This window comes from Polypterus senegalus, chromosome 10, assembly GCF_016835505.1.
Source record: "Polypterus senegalus isolate Bchr_013 chromosome 10, ASM1683550v1, whole genome shotgun sequence".
NCBI classification, from domain to species: Eukaryota; Metazoa; Chordata; class Cladistia; order Polypteriformes; family Polypteridae; genus Polypterus; species Polypterus senegalus.
The window spans coordinates 146,947,968-146,964,679 of NC_053163.1; the positions used below are offsets into that span (position 1 = coordinate 146,947,968).

Consider the following 16,712-nt stretch of genomic DNA (forward strand, 5'->3'; position numbering starts at 1 on the left):
TAAACAGGAGCGCAAACCAGAGCACAGTAATACTAAGCAAGACATCCATCCATCCATCCATTTTCTAACCCGCTGAATCCGAATACAGGGTCACGGGGGGTCTGCTGGAGCCAAACCCAGCCAACACATGGCAGGAACCAATCCTGGGCAGGGTGCCAACCCACTGCAGGACACACACAAACACACCAAGGCCAATTTAGAATCGCCAATCCACCTAACCTGCATGTCTTTGGATTGTGGGAGGAAACCGGAGCGCCCGGAGGAAACCCACGCAGAGATCATGCAAACTCCACGCAGGGAGGACCCGGAAGCAAACCCGGGTCTCCTAACTGCGAGGCAGCAGCGCTACCACTGCGCCACCGTGCCGCCCCAGCAAGACATCTAAATAAATAAAAACACCCATTCCCTTGTATTGTTAACATTTTAAATATTGCACCATTTCTATTTCATACATATTCAAGGCAATGAAAACTAAGACAATTCAATTTCACAAGTATGGCTTGATAGAGTTTTACAGTGTAAAGGTGGGTGTATGTGTCCTGTAACTACCTGTAAATAAATTACAAGAAGTAAATTTACATCACTATTGAGTATACTGTAGTATAATTAAATAAACCCTAACACTGTCATTGAAGTAAATAAATATAAATTGTCGCTAATGTATTCTTACAAGTGTTTGTCCTGGTGCAGTTCCTGCCATGTGCTCAGTGATTGCTGGGACCCCCTGAGACCTTGTCTTGGATAAACAGCTTAGGAAGATGGATGAACGGATTAGATAGAAAAGAAAGAGAGTATACGACAGACAGACAGACAGATAGATATGAAAGGCACTATATGATAGATAGATAGAGGAACATAAGTATTTGAACACCCTGCGATTTTGCAAGTTCTCCCACTTAGAAATCATGGAGGGGTCTGAAATTCACATTGTAGGTGCATTCCCACTGTGAGAGACTAAATATAAAAAAAAATAATTCAGGAAATCACATTGTATGATTTGTACAGAATTTATTTGTATTGCACTGCTGCACACAAGTATTTGAACACCTGAGAAAATCAGTGTTAATATTTGGTACAGAAGCCTTTGTTTGCAATTACAGAGGTCAAACGTTTCCCGTAGTTCTTGACCAGGTTTGCACACACTGCATCAGGGATTTTGGCCCACTCCTCCACACAGATCTCCTCTAGATCTGTCAGGTTCCGGAGGCTGGCGCTTAGCAACACGGAGTTTCAGCTCCCTCCAAAGATTTTCGATTGGATTTAGGTCTGGAGACTGGCTAGGCCACTCCAGAACCTTGATATGCTTCTTATGGAGCCACTACTTGATTATCCTGGCTGTGTGCTTCAGGCCATTGTCATGTTAGAAGACCCAGCCATGACCCATCTTCAGTGCTCTGACTGATGGAAGGAGGCTGTTGCTCAAAATCTCACAATACACGGCCCCATTCATCCTCTCCTTAATACAGTGCAGTTGTCCTGTCCCCTTCGCAGAAAAGCACCCCCAAAGCATGATGTTTCCACCCCCATGCTTCACAGTAGGGATGGTGTTCTTGGGATGCAACTCCTCCTTCTTTTTCCTCCAAACACGGCGAGTGAAGTTTAGACCAAAAAGTTCTCATCTGACCACATGACTTTCTCCCATGCCTACTCTGGATCATCCAGATGGTCATTGGCAAACTTCAGGCAGGCCTGGACATGTGATGATTTGAGCAGGGGAACCTTCCAAGCAATGCGTGATTTGAAACCATGATGGCATAGTGTTCAACCGACAGTGACCTTTGAAACTGTGGTTCTAGCTCTCTTCATGTCATTGACCAGCTCCTCCCGTGCAGTTCTGGGCTGATTCCTCACCTTTCTTATCATCTGTGATAGCCCACGAGGTGAGATCTTGCATGGAGCCCCAGTCCAAGGGAGACTGACAGTCGTCTTTAGCCTCTTCCATTTTCTGACAATTGCTCCAACAGTTGATCTATTTTCACCAAGCTGCTTGGCAATTACCCCGTAGCCCTTTCCAGCCTTGTGGAGGTCCACAGTTTTGTCTCTGTTGTCTTTTTTACAGCTCTGTGGTCTTGCCCATGGTAGTAGTTGGAGTCTGACTGACTGTGGGGTGGACAGGTGCTACTAATTAAGATTACTAAGTGGAGTAGAGGTGGACTTCTTAAAGGCAGAGTAACATGTCTTTGAGAGACAGAATTCTTGCTGATTGCCAGGTGTTCAAATACTTATGTGCAGCAGTGCAATACAAATAAATTCTGTACAAATCATACAATGTGATTTCCTGAATTTTGTTTTACATTCTGTCTCTCACAGTGGGAATGCACCTACAATGTGAATTTCAGACCCCTCCATGATTTCTAAGTGGGAGAACTTGCAAAATCGCAGGGTGTTCAAATGTTTATGTTCCTCACTGTAGATAGATAGATAGATAGATAGATAGATAGATAGATAGATAGATAGATAGATAGATAGATAGATAGATCGTATTAGATAGATAGATAGATAGTATTAACCACTTTTATGATGAGTCAACCAAAAAAACACAAATGACTCCAAATGGAGGAAAATCAAATGTGTCAAAAGGTCGAACTTTTATTAATGGTGTAATCTTAATACCAGTACAGCTTTAAAAGGATGTTAAGAACGATTTCCTAAAGCGAGTTGCGCAACATCACTCGCAAATAATTCGTTGCCTCAAGACCACCCTCACGCCTATTGGCTGTCTAGGAAATGATTGACTGATAACCCCACCTACGTTCCAAATTGTTCTGTTCCGCGGAATAGACCAGCTTAATTGGAAACTCTCGCGCGATTTTGTAGTTGGCGCGTGCCCGCCTCTCCTCTGCTCCCTCTCTCTCTCTCTCTCTCTCTCTCCTCGTTGCTTTCTCCGCCCCTACACGGCAGCGCGCTCCCGCGGCGTCAGGGAAGATGGCGGCGCTCACCAATGTTCCTCAGGTAGGAACCGCTGTCTACCGGGAGAGGTGTAGTGATAAGCAACGTGAGCCATCACTTCTGGTCACGCTGAGTGGACAGGAAGGGTTGGGGGCTCCAGGTTAAGCGGATGCATTAATTACCAGAAAAATCTCTTCACACCGCGGAGTGAGTGAGTGACCGGGCCTAGAGTGCAAAAGCAAAATAAAGAGGTGACGACGGAGGCCGGGCGGGCGGAGCAGCGCAGGAATGTGGGGTGCTTGACAGTGACTGATAGGGAAGGAGGCGTCTGCAGAGTGTTCCGTGGGTGTTTTTTCGGGATGTGTTTAAAGTATTATGTTGTTTGAATAGCCGACAGATTATGGGATGCCAGGAATGGGGGTGAGGTGGGCTTTACGGTAATGTATGATTCTCGAAGAGCGAGAGAAGGGCGTGCGAAGTGCCCTGAAGAGGAAGGACCACAGTAAGGCGACAGGCTGTAGGTTAGGGTACACAACGGTGGGGTGGACTACCCTTACGTAGCAAAGTGCTGTGAGTTGTAGATCACGTACTAAAATTCTCCACCTTTTTTTTTAAACTTTATGACACAGTATTATCAGTACACTGTCCGGTCCGGGCGTTATGTCATGTTGACAGTTGTGATTTTATATAGTACAAAAGTAATTAAAAGCGAACAATGAAACTAAATATTTTTAGGTGCATTGAGAATGTTACAACTTTCGGAAGTGACAAAGTGTAGTCTTTTAGAGGATCGTTGGAACTTAATCATTTTCTGTCAGTTCCATGTAACGAATACTCCTTACGTTCTCCCTCGGTCGCTATACATATTTTTTTGTCCTTTTGACAGCCGTCAGCCTGGTTCATTCCGATCGGTCATCTCATTGACAACACCCCGCATCTTGTTAATGTAAATGACAAGATCAGCTGGGCCACTGTGGATTCTACACCCTCTAGTGTGCAGTAGTGCTCTTTACCTGCCCTCTCTGACGTGTCTGTCAGAGGACTCGCCCGTAGGTGTCATCCACTGTTTTTATTATTATCGTGTTCCGAAGAATTCCTAATAAGCGCTTTGAAAGCACTTACATTTTTTTATTGTCCGGCACCACATGACTCACCGAACTGAGAACCCCCCCAAATTTGTATACCGTATAGTTACACAAGATGTCAAGCTTCTAGGGGCTCCCTCGTTTTTGGACAGTATAACCATATATTCATCATCAAGTCCTTCCATGAAAACCCTAAATACAAAGAGGACTGTTTGACTTATGTTAGGTAGATTGCCCAGAGGGGACTGGGTGGTCTCGTGGTCTGGAACCCCTACAGATTTTATTTTTTTTCTCCAGCCTTTGGAGTTTTTTGTTTTTTCTGTCCACCCTGGCCATTGGACCTTACTTATTCTATGTTAATTAATGTTGACTTATGTTTATTTTTTATTGTGTCTTCTATTTTTCTATTCCTCATTTTGTAAAGCACTTTGAGCTACATTTTTTTGTATGAAAATGTGCTATATAAATAAATGTTGATTGATTGATTGATATTGTGCAGGAAATTACATCTACATCCTTATTATAAAGAGTGAACGAATAGCAAAAATGATTAGAAGGACTTGAAGTTGTTTATGTCACCTCAGCTGCCCCCAGGGGTTCTTCACCCCCTAATGGGACACAAGGGGTCAAAGTTGCTCCTTTTCCCAAAACTTCAAAAAAAAAAAATGGGGGTTTGACAATACCAGAATAAGCACATGGACTGTCATTTTATGCTGTTTTAAGTTTGCTGATCACAATTATGATCATACAGTCATGGACGAAATTATCGGCACCCCTGGAATTTTCCCAGAAAATGCACCATTTCTCCCAGAAAATTGTTGCAATTCCAAATGTTTATTTCCTTTATGTGCATTGGAACAACGCAAAAAAACAGAAAAAAAGCCAAATCTGACATCATGTCACACAAAACTCAAAACCCGGGCTGGACAAAATTATTGGCACCCTCAACTATTATATTTGGTTGCACGCCCTTTGGAAAAAATAACTGAAATCAAGCGCTTCCTATAACCATCAACAAACCTGTTCCACCTCTCAACTGGAATTTCCAACCACTCTTCTTTTGTGAACTGCTCAAGATCTCTCAGATTTGAATGGTCGCCTTCTCCCAACAGCAATTCTGAGATCTCTCCATAAGTGTTCAATCGGATTTAGATCCAGACTCATTGCTGGCCACTTCAGAACTCTCCAGCGCTTTGTCTTCAACCATTTCTGGGTGCTTTTAGTGGTATGTTTGGGGTCATTGTCCTGCTGGAGCACCCATGACCTCTGACGCAGACCCAGCTTTCTGACATTGCGCCCCAATATCTTTTGGTAGTCTTCAGATTTCATGATGCCTTGCACACAGTGAAGGCATCCAGTGCTAGAGGCAGCAAAACATCTTCGAACCTCCACCATGTTTGACTGTAGGTACCGTGTTGTTCTTTTCTTCGTAGGCCTCATTCCGTTTTCTGTAAACAGTAGAATGATGAGCTTCACCAAAAAGCTCTACCTTGGTCTCCTCTGTCCACAAGACGTTCGCCCAAAAGTATTTTGGCTTCCTCAAGTACATTTTGGAAAACTCCAGTCTGGCTTTTTTATGTTTCTGTGTCAGTCGTGGGTCCTCCTGGCTCTCCTGCCATAGCGTTTCATTTCGTTCAGATGTCGACGTATAGTTCAAGCTGACACTGTTGCACCCTGAGTCTGCAGAACAGCTTGAATATATTTTGAAGTTGATTGGGACTGTTTATCCACCATTCAGACTATCCTTCGTTGCAGTCTTTTATCAATTTTTCTCTTCCGTCCACGACCAGGGAGATTAGCTACAGTGCCATGTGTTGAGAACTTCTTGATTATGTTGCGCACAGTGGACAAAGGAACATGAAGATCTCTGGAGATGGACTAGTAGCCTTGAGATTGTTGATATTGTTGTTCTCAAGTCCTCAGACAATTCTCTGCTCTTCTTTCTGTTCTCCATGCTTAGTGTGGCCCACAAAGACACACAACAGAAAAGCTGAGTCAACTGTTCTCCATTTTAGCTGGCTTTAGGTGTGATTGCTATATTGCCAGCACCTGTTTCTTCCCACAGGTGAGTTCAAACAAGCATCATATGCTTGAAATAAAACGATTTACCCACAATTTGGAAAAGGTGCCCATAATTTTGTCCGTCCCATTTTTGAAGTTGTGTGTGACACAATGTCAGATTTGGCTTTTTTTCTGTTTTGTTTGTGTTGTTCCAATGCACATAAAGGAAATAAACGTGTATACCAAAACATTTGGAATTGCAATAGTTTTTTGGGAGAAATGGTACATTTTCTGGGAAAATTCCAGGGGTGCCAATAATTTCGGCCATGGCTGTATTTTTGGTTTTTCATTGGTGGCCCTAGCCCTCTAAGTGCCACTCCCAGAAGGTTAAGCATTTCAAACATAAGCATGTGAAGTATCATTTTAGATTATTTCAAGGTCATTGATTATGAATATGATGTTATTTTTGATCCTTTCCTAGGGACCTACAGTATATCAGAGGGAGAAAAATGACACATTTCTGTTACAATCAAGAATATTTAGATTTTAAACATTCACACTGAAGCACATATTGTAATATTTCAAGTAGATGACACCAGCTATTCTTGTTTATTATGTACTTCTACCTCATGAAGTAAACCATTACATTTCTTATGAACACCCTGAGTTAAGACGGGTTATGCTAATTCAGACTTTTTTGTGTCTACTTTTCTGTTTGCTGTGTACTTTATTTTACATGTTAAATTCTTTCCAGATAACCTCCATCCATCCATCCATCCATTTTCTAACCCGCTGAATCCGAATACAGGGTCACAGGGGTCTGCTGGAGCCAATCCCAGCCAACACAGGGCACAAGGCAGGAACCAATCCTGGGCAAGGTGCCAACCCACCGCAGTCCAGATAACCTGATAGGGACAATTCACTTGAAACTAACCATTCCAAGTAGCCATCTCTGATTTACTTCAAACGTTAAGGAAATAATGTTGTTGAGCTTAAAAACTAGTGTGCCACATTGTAGGCATTTGTCTTCGTTAGTTTGTAAGATATGGAGGTTTTAAAGGGAGTGTTGCCCTAATTTTACTGTAAAAAGAAGTGCTGCTAAAAAATGACAAATGTTTTGTAAGTCATAACGTTTAAAGAGTTAATGCTAGATGTATGAAATGTCCAGAGATTGTTCTTTAGTATTTGGTGTATTGATCATGTAAAGATTTGTTCCAGAGTTGCATATTAGCCAATTTCTGACTTGCTGAAATTTGTATTTAAAATGTTTCTTTAGCACTGTAGAGCAGTCGTCTCAAATTCCAGTCCTGGAGGGCCGCAGTGGCTGCAGGTTTTCATTCTGACCCTTTTCTTAATTGGTGACCAGTTTTTGCTGCCAGGGCTGTGGAGTCGAGGAGTCGGAGTCAGAGACAATTTTGGGTACCTGGAGTCGGCAAAAAGTTAACCGACTCCTACTAAATTTAAATGGGAATTAAAAAAGTAAGTTGAAATGTCCCAATTCACAAACAGTCATAATGAACTACTTCTCTGCTGTAAGAATAACGCCCAATGCATGCAGTGCATAATGTTACCACAAAACGAACATGTCAAGTAACCATGACGCATGCTTTTCATTGACTGTATGCGTCACTATATGGGATGTAATGCACAGGTAAGGTACGGCACCGCTTTCCATTGTGTCGTGTTCCACTGTTAGAGGGAACTGTGAACCTAGCCTAAAGCCCCCCATACATTTACAGATGCACTGCCGATTTTTCGGCCGTTCAACGAGTCATCACGCGTCAAACGCCTGAAAAATCATCTGGTGTGTTCTCAGCTCCGTCGGCTCCCCTTCGCTATGCGCTAGTGAAGGGGGCCGAAGGAGCCGAGAACACAGATCTCCCTACCTGTCTCCAGCAGAGGCTCGTTCTGCTGATCAGCTGGCCGGTGAGTGACACAATGCACTAAACTTCCGGCTGGCTGACAGAGGAGACATCACAGTACTTTGGATGGGGGCGGTGGTCGAGATTTTCGGCAAGCTGGATCTGCCGTCCATGTGGACACCCGCAATCTGCGGCCGCCAATCAATTGTGTTTGTCTTTAATCTGGCATTATAGTAGAGTGTTGGCTTCCTAGCCAGTAGTTCTGTGGTGAAATGACATGTATGTTGCCTTCCTTTCCTTCAATGGATGTAGAAAATACATTAGCATAGTATATACATACAGAGGAGTCGGGGAGTCGGAAGATTTAGAAACTGTTCATTCATAGTTTTGATGCCTTCAGTGAGAATCTACCAATGTAAATGGTCATGAAAATAAAGAAAGCACATTGAATGAGGAGGTTTGTTCAAACCTTTGGCCTGTACTGTAAATTGGAAGGCTAACTAGATCACAGCCGGAGTTTTGCAATAGCTTGTGCGTTTGATCACGCGTACGGGATGACCGGTGTGTTAGAAGAGAAGAGATCTCAGACTGGCCGCCCAGTCTGCCAATCAAGTGGCAAATGCCATAGGGAGGATATGATAGACGTTCAAAAACAATTTTTTTTGGAATGCAATGCGATCTACTGGTCAATCGCGATCGACGCATTGGGCACCCCTGCACTAAACCATGTCATATCTTTCAAATATTGATGGGTATTAATCATCTTATAGTTCTTCGTTTGCAACTAGCTGCCTGTGTGATGCAAATCAAGTTTTTTGATTATTTATGAGGTGTTACAAAATGAAAAAAAATTTATAGATTTATACTTCAGATGCACGTATGACCATGTATAACAAAAAGAAAAGAATTTGATTACTCGAAAGAGCTTGTTTTAATTAGTAAATCCACACACTATGAAATGGGGGCCTTGAAATGAACTTTATTTACTAAGGCAGGGGTGGCGAACTCCAGACCTTGAGTGCCGCAGTGGCTGCAGGTTTTCATTCTTACCATCTTCTTAATTAGTGACCAGTTCTTGCTGCTGATTCCTTCTTTTAATTAACTTGACTCGGGGCCCCATAGTTGTTTCTTTTTCTTTAATCAGCAGCCAAACAATAATGAGACACAAAACAAGCCACCACATGACCAGCTCCCCTGTGCCCATCACACAATATCTGAAAATAAAGAGAGGCGATGGTCTCGGTAAGGTTGATCTCTCAGGTCACCAGTACATTTTGACATTGGTGCTCTTAGGAAGACCAGAAAAACAACAGTTTTCGAAATGTGTGCTGTGGCAGAATGAGAGCAGCAACAAGCCAAGGAATTAAATGACGCGTTTAATTAACAGCAAGAATCGGCTTCTCATTAAGAAAGTGATTGGAGTGAAATCGGTTGGAGTTTGAAGCCCCAGTTTAGCTGCTCATCTGTCGGCTCGTTTCACGTCTCATTTCTGCTTGGCTGTCATTTAATGAAGAGAGGAATCAATTCAGAGGGCTGAACTCTTCTAACAGGGCCATTAAAGTGATGGGGAAAAAGTGAATTAGCAGTGAAAACTGGTCACTGATTAGGAAAAGGGTGAGAATGAAAACCTGCAGCCACTGCGGCCCTCCAGGCCTGGAGTTCACCACCCCTGTGCTAAGGTATCAAGTATGTGCTTGTGTACTACTTATAATACAATCACTGACCTTTGTAATACCATTAAAATGACTTACTGAATTCACATATGGGTTTAATTTCTAGAATAGTCACATGATATATTGAAAACAGGAAACAGAATAAGTTGAAAAAATGTGTATGTCTTGCCAGTGTCATTCACCACTTATCCGTAAGTTGATTGTGAATTTTGTGATTGGTTGTATGTCATCTTGTGATATGACTTTAACAAAGAGCAGTGCTTCCCAAACTCGGTCCTGGGGACCCCCTGTGGCTGCAGGTTTTTGTTCCTACCAACTTCCATTTTTCATTGGACTCTTAGTCTAATTAAGTGAGTCGTTATTTCCCAGTTTCTGTGTTGTCGAGTCAGTGTAGAAATTACAAACTAAGTTTGGTAGATTTTTATTAAAACGTAATAAGCAGTTATATGGGGAATATGTAGTTGTAAGTCGTTAACAGTATTTTACATCTAATTTTCATTCTGCTTTCCCAGGTGTATTTACTAATTAGCGAGTCTGACACTGAAGTCGTTGCAGCTTTCATCATCCCGGGTGTCTTCTGTGCTGGTTGTTAATTGTCACTATTAGGGTAAAATGAAGGGAGCAAACTACACAGGAAAAGATAGATAGATACTTTATTAATCCCAAGGGGAAATTCACATACTCCAGCAGCAGCATACTGATATAAAACAATATTAAATTAAACATTGATAACAATGAAGGTATAACAGACAGACAATAACTTTGTATAATGTTAACGTTTACCCCCCGAGTCGCATAGTGTGGGGTCTCCTCAGTCTGTCAGTGGAGCAGGACGGTGACAGCAGTCTGTCGCTGAAGCTGCTCCTCTGTCTGGAGATGATCCTGTTCAGTGGATGCAGTGGATTCTCCATGATTGACACAGTCACCTCTGATGGTCACGGGGGTCCAGGAGGGGCCTGAGCCTTCTAAAATCCACCACCAGTTCCTTGGTTTTGCTGGTGTTCAGGTGTAGGTGGTTTGAGAAAAGGGAAAAATAATAGGAAACAACAAAACAGAGTTAAGCATTTATAGCTGTCGAAAAAATAGAAATATTTCTAAATGTCTTATAAATGTAAAAACCATACTGTTAGGTTTTTCTGAATGCAGAATAAGTGAACAGTTTAAAACCAGCCAATTAAATGAGATCAGTTGTTATCGATTATCCTCACCGGTTGTGCATCTGCTTGAAACAAAAACCTGCAGCCACAGTGGGTCCCAGGATTGCATTTGGGAACCACTGGTATAGACAATAAATAAAATGTAACAGAAGCAAATCCGCTAGAGTTGATATAAAAATTCTTCTACTCATATTTAAAGTACTTAACGGTTCAGCGTCTGGGCTATTACACTGTGTGCACAATTATTAGGCAAGTGAGTATTTTGACCATATCATCATTTTTAATGCGTATATTCCAACTCCAAGCTGTATTAACTTGAATGCTTATTGGATTTAAGCACGTCAGGTGATGTGTATTTGTGTAATGAGGGAGGGTGTGGCCTAAGGAGATCAACACCCTATATCAAGGTGTGCAGAATTATTAGGCAGCTAGTTTTCCTCAGGCAAAATGGGCCAAAAAAGAGATTTAACTGACCCTGAAAAGTCAAAAATTGTAAAAAGTCTTTCAGAGGGATGCAGCACTTTTGGAATTGCTAAGATATTGGTGTGTGATCACAGAACCATCAAACATTTTGTTGCAAATAGTCAACAGGGTCGCAAGAAATGTGTTGAGAACAAAAGACGCAAATTAGCTGCCAAAGATTTGAGAAGAATCAAACGTGAAGCTACCAGGAACCCATTATCCTCCAGTACTTTCATATTCCAGAGCTGCAACCTACCTGGAGTGCCCAGAAGTACAAGGTGTTCAGTGCTCAAAGACATGGCCAAGGTAAGGAGGGCTGAAACCCAACCACCACTGAACAAGAAACATAAGTTGAAACGTCAAAACTGGGCCAAGAAATATCTGAAGACAGATTTTTTTCAAAGGTTTTATGGACCGATGAGATGAGAGTGACTCTTGATGGACCAGATGGATGGACCTGTGGATCAGTAATGGGCACAGAGCTCCACTCCAACGTGGAGGTGGGGTACTGGTATGAGCTGGTATTTTTAAAGATGAGCTAGTTGGACCTTTTGCATTGAAGATGAACTCAAAATCAACTCCCAAACCTACTGCCAGTTTTTCGAAGACACTTTCTTCAAACAGTGATACAGGAAGAAGACCATGATTTTTATGCAGGCCAATGCTCCATCACTTGCATCGAAGTTCTCCACTGCGTGGCCAGCCAGTAAAGGCCTTAAAGATGAAGGAATAATGACATGGCCCCCCTTCCTCATCTGACCTAAACCCTATCGAGAACTTGTGGGCACTTCTTAAACGCTAGATTTACGGGGGAGAAAAACAATCCACCTCTCTGAAGAGTGTCTGGGAGGCTGTAGTCACTGCTCCACAAAAGCTGATCGTCAACAGATCAAGAAACTGACAGACTCCATGAATGGAAAGGCTTATGACTGTTATTGGAAAGAAGGGTGGCTATATTGGTCATTGATTGATTGATTTTTTTTGAAATGTCAGAGATGTTTATTTGTAAATTTTGAGGTGTTTGTTTATTATTCTCACTATAACAGATGAAAATAAACAAGTGAGATGGGAAAATGTTCATTTTTCCTTTAGTTGCATAATAAATCTGCACACTAATAGTTGCCTAATAATTGTGCGCACATATGTATTCCCCTGATGATGTTCACACTCACATTTCCGTTGTGAAACATTCAGGTTTCAGGTTTATTAACATTTTGGATTGACTGATAGCACTGTGTTTGTTCCATATTAAAATGAATCCTCAAAAATACAACTTGCCTAATAATTGTGCACACAGTGTACTTTACTTGAATGCCTGTCTTGGTTTGGTCCAGTGCACGGTTTGATACGTAGAAGTGGAATGGCTGCTTTTTGTTTTCGTTCACTTCATGTCTGGAATTTATTATCTTTTTGTTAACATCGGTTTATCTTTTTAGCTATTTTAGTTAGAACACACTTTTGATCTGTAATTAATTAATATCAATATTTCTACTTTTTTTAATCCTTAATAAGTTATTCTATTTTAAAATAGTAATCATTTGATCATATTAATTTTTTATTTTAATACTTGTTAAACACTTTGAGCTGCTTGATTCATTACATGATGGATGCTTTGGAAATATTTTATTATTACTATTTTTAAGTGGTTATCACAGCTTGCTCCGTTACGCCTGAAAGACACTGCAACATTTAAATTGGATTTTTTTTTTTTTTGCCGTACAAAACTACTTGACTTTTGAACGCACGATAACCACTTCCATTACAGAATTAAATAAAAAATCCACTTTTGAAATGTTATTTACTTATTCAGCATTTGCTTTTATTACAAAGAAGTGTCGCAAACTGTTGCCAATCGAAATTAAGCATTTTTTTCTTAATTGAGATGACCCTCTTGGTCAATACGTACAAAGCAAAAAACAGTCATGTTAAAAATAAAGCGCTTCCCAAAAAGTGTTTTTCTTTTTTAACAAATGTGCACAACAATATTTGATCTTCATTTAAAGGTAATGTAATTAGGCTGAAAAATTTGAAAATTTTGACTTTGCAAAAGTGTAATGAAATATGAATAGATATGCCATTTCCATAAAGTCAGTGTTTCGTACAACTCAACTCAATACATACATAGTAGATTATTGAATGAAATTTCGTTCCTTCCAGTCCCCATTGAATAGGCAAAACAACACACACTTAACTTGCAACATAACATTACCAAACCAAGAGCAACGATGCAATATAACAAGACAAAAGATGCAGGGTTATAAAGCTTGGACAATACTCGACGTCCGTCCGTGCTTGATATAAACAATGGTTGCCATAACTACTCTATCCCTCCACAACAATAGTGAGGATTCGATGTTCCTGGCAGAATTTTGGTCTTAGGTTTATCTTCGAGTCTTCAGTGTGACCGATTATTGATTGTAGGATTTGACTGTTTATTTGGTGCCTACATTGTTACTGATCGAAACTGCACTATGACATTACCATTTTACAGCTCCTTTTTCCTTCACTTCAACGTAAGCCTCCCGATTAAATGAAAAGGCACATACAGTCTAGCAGTGAGCAACAGAAATGGTCTCGCCGGCCTACATACTCACACCAACATTTAGTAGCAGAAACATCGACATCACGCCCGACCAATCAGTACAGGCAACAGGGTTGTGGAAATCCGGACAAGTAAACTTAGAAAATCCACTTGTTCGCCAGTTAAATTCACTTCCCCATAAACAAATGACAAAAGTGAAAAATAGTTTATTTTTTCTGATCTCTTTTATTGATGCCAGAACTGCCTTCCATTTTAAAACTGAAAAACTGAAGTTCTTTCAGGGAGTAGTATTTTGCCACCTTGCTCTAGAACAGTGTTTCCCAAACTCGGTCCTGGGGACCCCCTGTGGCTGCAGGTTTTTGTTCCAACCAGATTCCTAATCGGTGACAACACCTGATAATGCTAATCTCATTTAATTACCTGGTATTTTTTTTCTCCTATTCTACATTCAGAAAAGCGCAGCAGCATTATTTTACCATTTATAAGACATTTAGAAATATTTCTGCTTTTGCTATTGATTTAAATGCTTAACTCTCTTTTGTTGATTTCGTTGTATTTTGCCCTTTCTCTGTGCAATTTTTCCACTTCGTCGTATCTTATTGACAATTAAAAATGAGCCGAGCAGACACGCTGGCAAACAACAAAGAATAATCAAAGGCTGCTACTTTAGCATCAGACCCACTAATTAGTAAATAATGGATTAATTAAAAAATTAGAACACCTGGAAAAGTAGAATGAAAATCAAGATGAAAATATCGTTAAAAAGTAAACAATACATTATTCCTGTATAAGTGCTTAGTACATTTAATTATTATTATTTTTTTTAACCAAACTTTACCAAGTTTTCTAATTTCTATATTGTTCCCAAAACACAGAACTTGGGAAATAACACATCACTTAATTAGCCCAGGAGTCCAATTATAAAAAAAAAAGCTGGTTGGAACAAAAACCTGCAGCCACAGGGGGACCCCAGGACCGAGTTTGGGAAACACTGGAGAACATTATATAAAAGATTCCCTTATCATTTTAACTCACTAATAAACAATGCCTTTCATTATAGCTACACTAGTTCTGTTTCACATATTCCAGTTACATAACAGAACACTGTCCTGACTCATTTTCTGCCATGTTCGTTAGCTTTTCTCTTGCAACATCTTCTCCCCCAAGAATCTTTACCATCTCAGACAGCGTGGGCTGAATGCTGTTCATTTCTGCTTGAGCTGAACTGCATGGTTCCTGGTACTGATACTGACGGCAAATTTGGCAAAAAACGGAGGCAGTGTCGTCTGCATTTACCCACGGAAACTCTTTGAGCCATTGCGATTGAAAAGACTGTTTTCGTTTTTTATCATACTCACGGTCCCTTTCAGCTTTTGTTTTTCTTTTCTTGCCCTCATTGTCAGGTTTTACAGGGCCTGTTGTGCCAGTTTTAATCAAGAAACGATCCATTTCTCATCCGCGATGCTACTTGCTTCAGTTTCAGCAACACGCATATAGTGAGAAAAACGTGCTTACCACAGTGCATTATGGGTTACGCAGGTAATTCCTAATGATGTATTCAAAATTCTGCAAGATGGTACATTTCCAAAGAAGTAAGTATTACCTGTGGTGAGATTTTATAATCCGTTAAGGCCCAGATGACGTGCCACATGCATCTAGGATCATTCGAGTCATAGAAGTTGTTTTTTTATCTTGACTTTTAGCTTTCCTGATGGACTTGGAAAGTTCGGCCCATGCTGATCTGAGAGCCCCTTCATCTCCTGATCTGAAGGCAGCATCTTTTACACTCAGAAGAGCAGGGACTTCAGCTGTCAGCCATGGCTTCTGGTTGGCTTGTATAATGATCGTTGTATATGCGCCAACCAGAAGCCATGGCTATCTAGTAGTCTCTGACATTGAGTGGCATATTGTTTTTCCCACTCCTCCATGCAGAATTGTTTCAGCTGTGTGATGTTTCAGGGGTTGTCTTGCATGCACAGCCTGTGTCACAGCATCTTGATTGGACTCAGATGTGGTCTTTGATCTGGTCATTCCAGAATGGGCCATTTTTTTTGGTCATTCTTTGTTGGAGTTACCAGTACATGCAATTACTCTGTTCTGGGTATGACGTTAATCAGCATGTGGCCCTCCAATTTACAGGGAAAACATGGGGGTTGGTGGCAGGATTGCCACTCCAGCCACCATAAAAAATGTCACACTGTTCCAGTGTGGTGGTGAGGTGTCACCTGCTGCACTGGGGTCCCAATCGAGGTGGTGTTTTGTGTGGTGGGTGTGGCAACACATCATCAGCACATGCTCCCAACCTTAGGGTCATTGTCATGTTGCAAGGTCCATGTTTTGTTGACCTTCAATTTTCTGACAGGTGGTCTCAGCTTATTCTCAAGCCACCCTCTGGTTCCTATAATGGTGAGCTGCCCAGGCTGTGATGCAGGAAGTAGACCCAAACCAGAAAATTTACACCACTATGCGTTAGAGTTGATATCAGGTTCTTGTGGTGAAATGCTAGCTTTGGTTCTGCTAAAGTTGTCTTCTTGTACTGTGACCAGGTAACTCTCTGTCTTTGCCTCGTCAATCTAGAGTGCATTGTTCCAGAAGTCATGGGGACACTTTTTAATTTTGTCCGGACATACATTCTGGTTTTGTTCCGGCACACCTCCCATGTAGATCTTATTTGCACATCCTCTTTCTAATGGTGGACTCGTACACTTTGACGTCAACAATGGCAAGAGCTATCTGGCGGTCATGTGAGGACATTTCAAGCTTCTTAGAGAGTTCATTCAGCATCTTATGTTCTACTCTCAGCCTGGACTTACTGGGATGGCCTGGCCTGCACAAGTTGGCAGTTTTATTTAAATCGTCCTTACTTGTTGATGATCTTCTGTATAGTGGAGAAGTTGGTTTCTAACTGTGTTGAGATCATTTTAAATGTCATTCCAGACTCCAAAGCATCAGTAGCCTCCTTTCACCGGGCCTCGGAGAGCTCTTTTGAAGACAACACATGCTTCAACAACAAACTAAATGTCTAAGCTTTAAACAAGACG

At 41.2% G+C, this 16,712-nt stretch overlaps 1 protein-coding gene across 12 annotated transcripts in view; it reads left to right on the forward strand.

Moving 5' to 3' along the window:
• The first annotated feature begins 2,882 nt into the window (after nt 1–2,882).
• eps15l1a (epidermal growth factor receptor pathway substrate 15-like 1a) overlaps nt 2,883–16,712 on the forward strand; it is a 280,134-nt gene continuing 266,304 nt past the window's right edge. For all 12 annotated transcript variants that reach the window (XR_005635392.1, XM_039767016.1, XM_039767020.1 and 9 more), the window contains exon 1: nt 2,883–2,952. Coding sequence is in view for 11 of the 12 variants with exons in the window: in XM_039767016.1 (XP_039622950.1) it covers nt 2,926–2,952 (27 nt within the window). In the remaining variant the exon portion in view is untranslated. The remainder of the gene's footprint in view (nt 2,953–16,712) is intronic.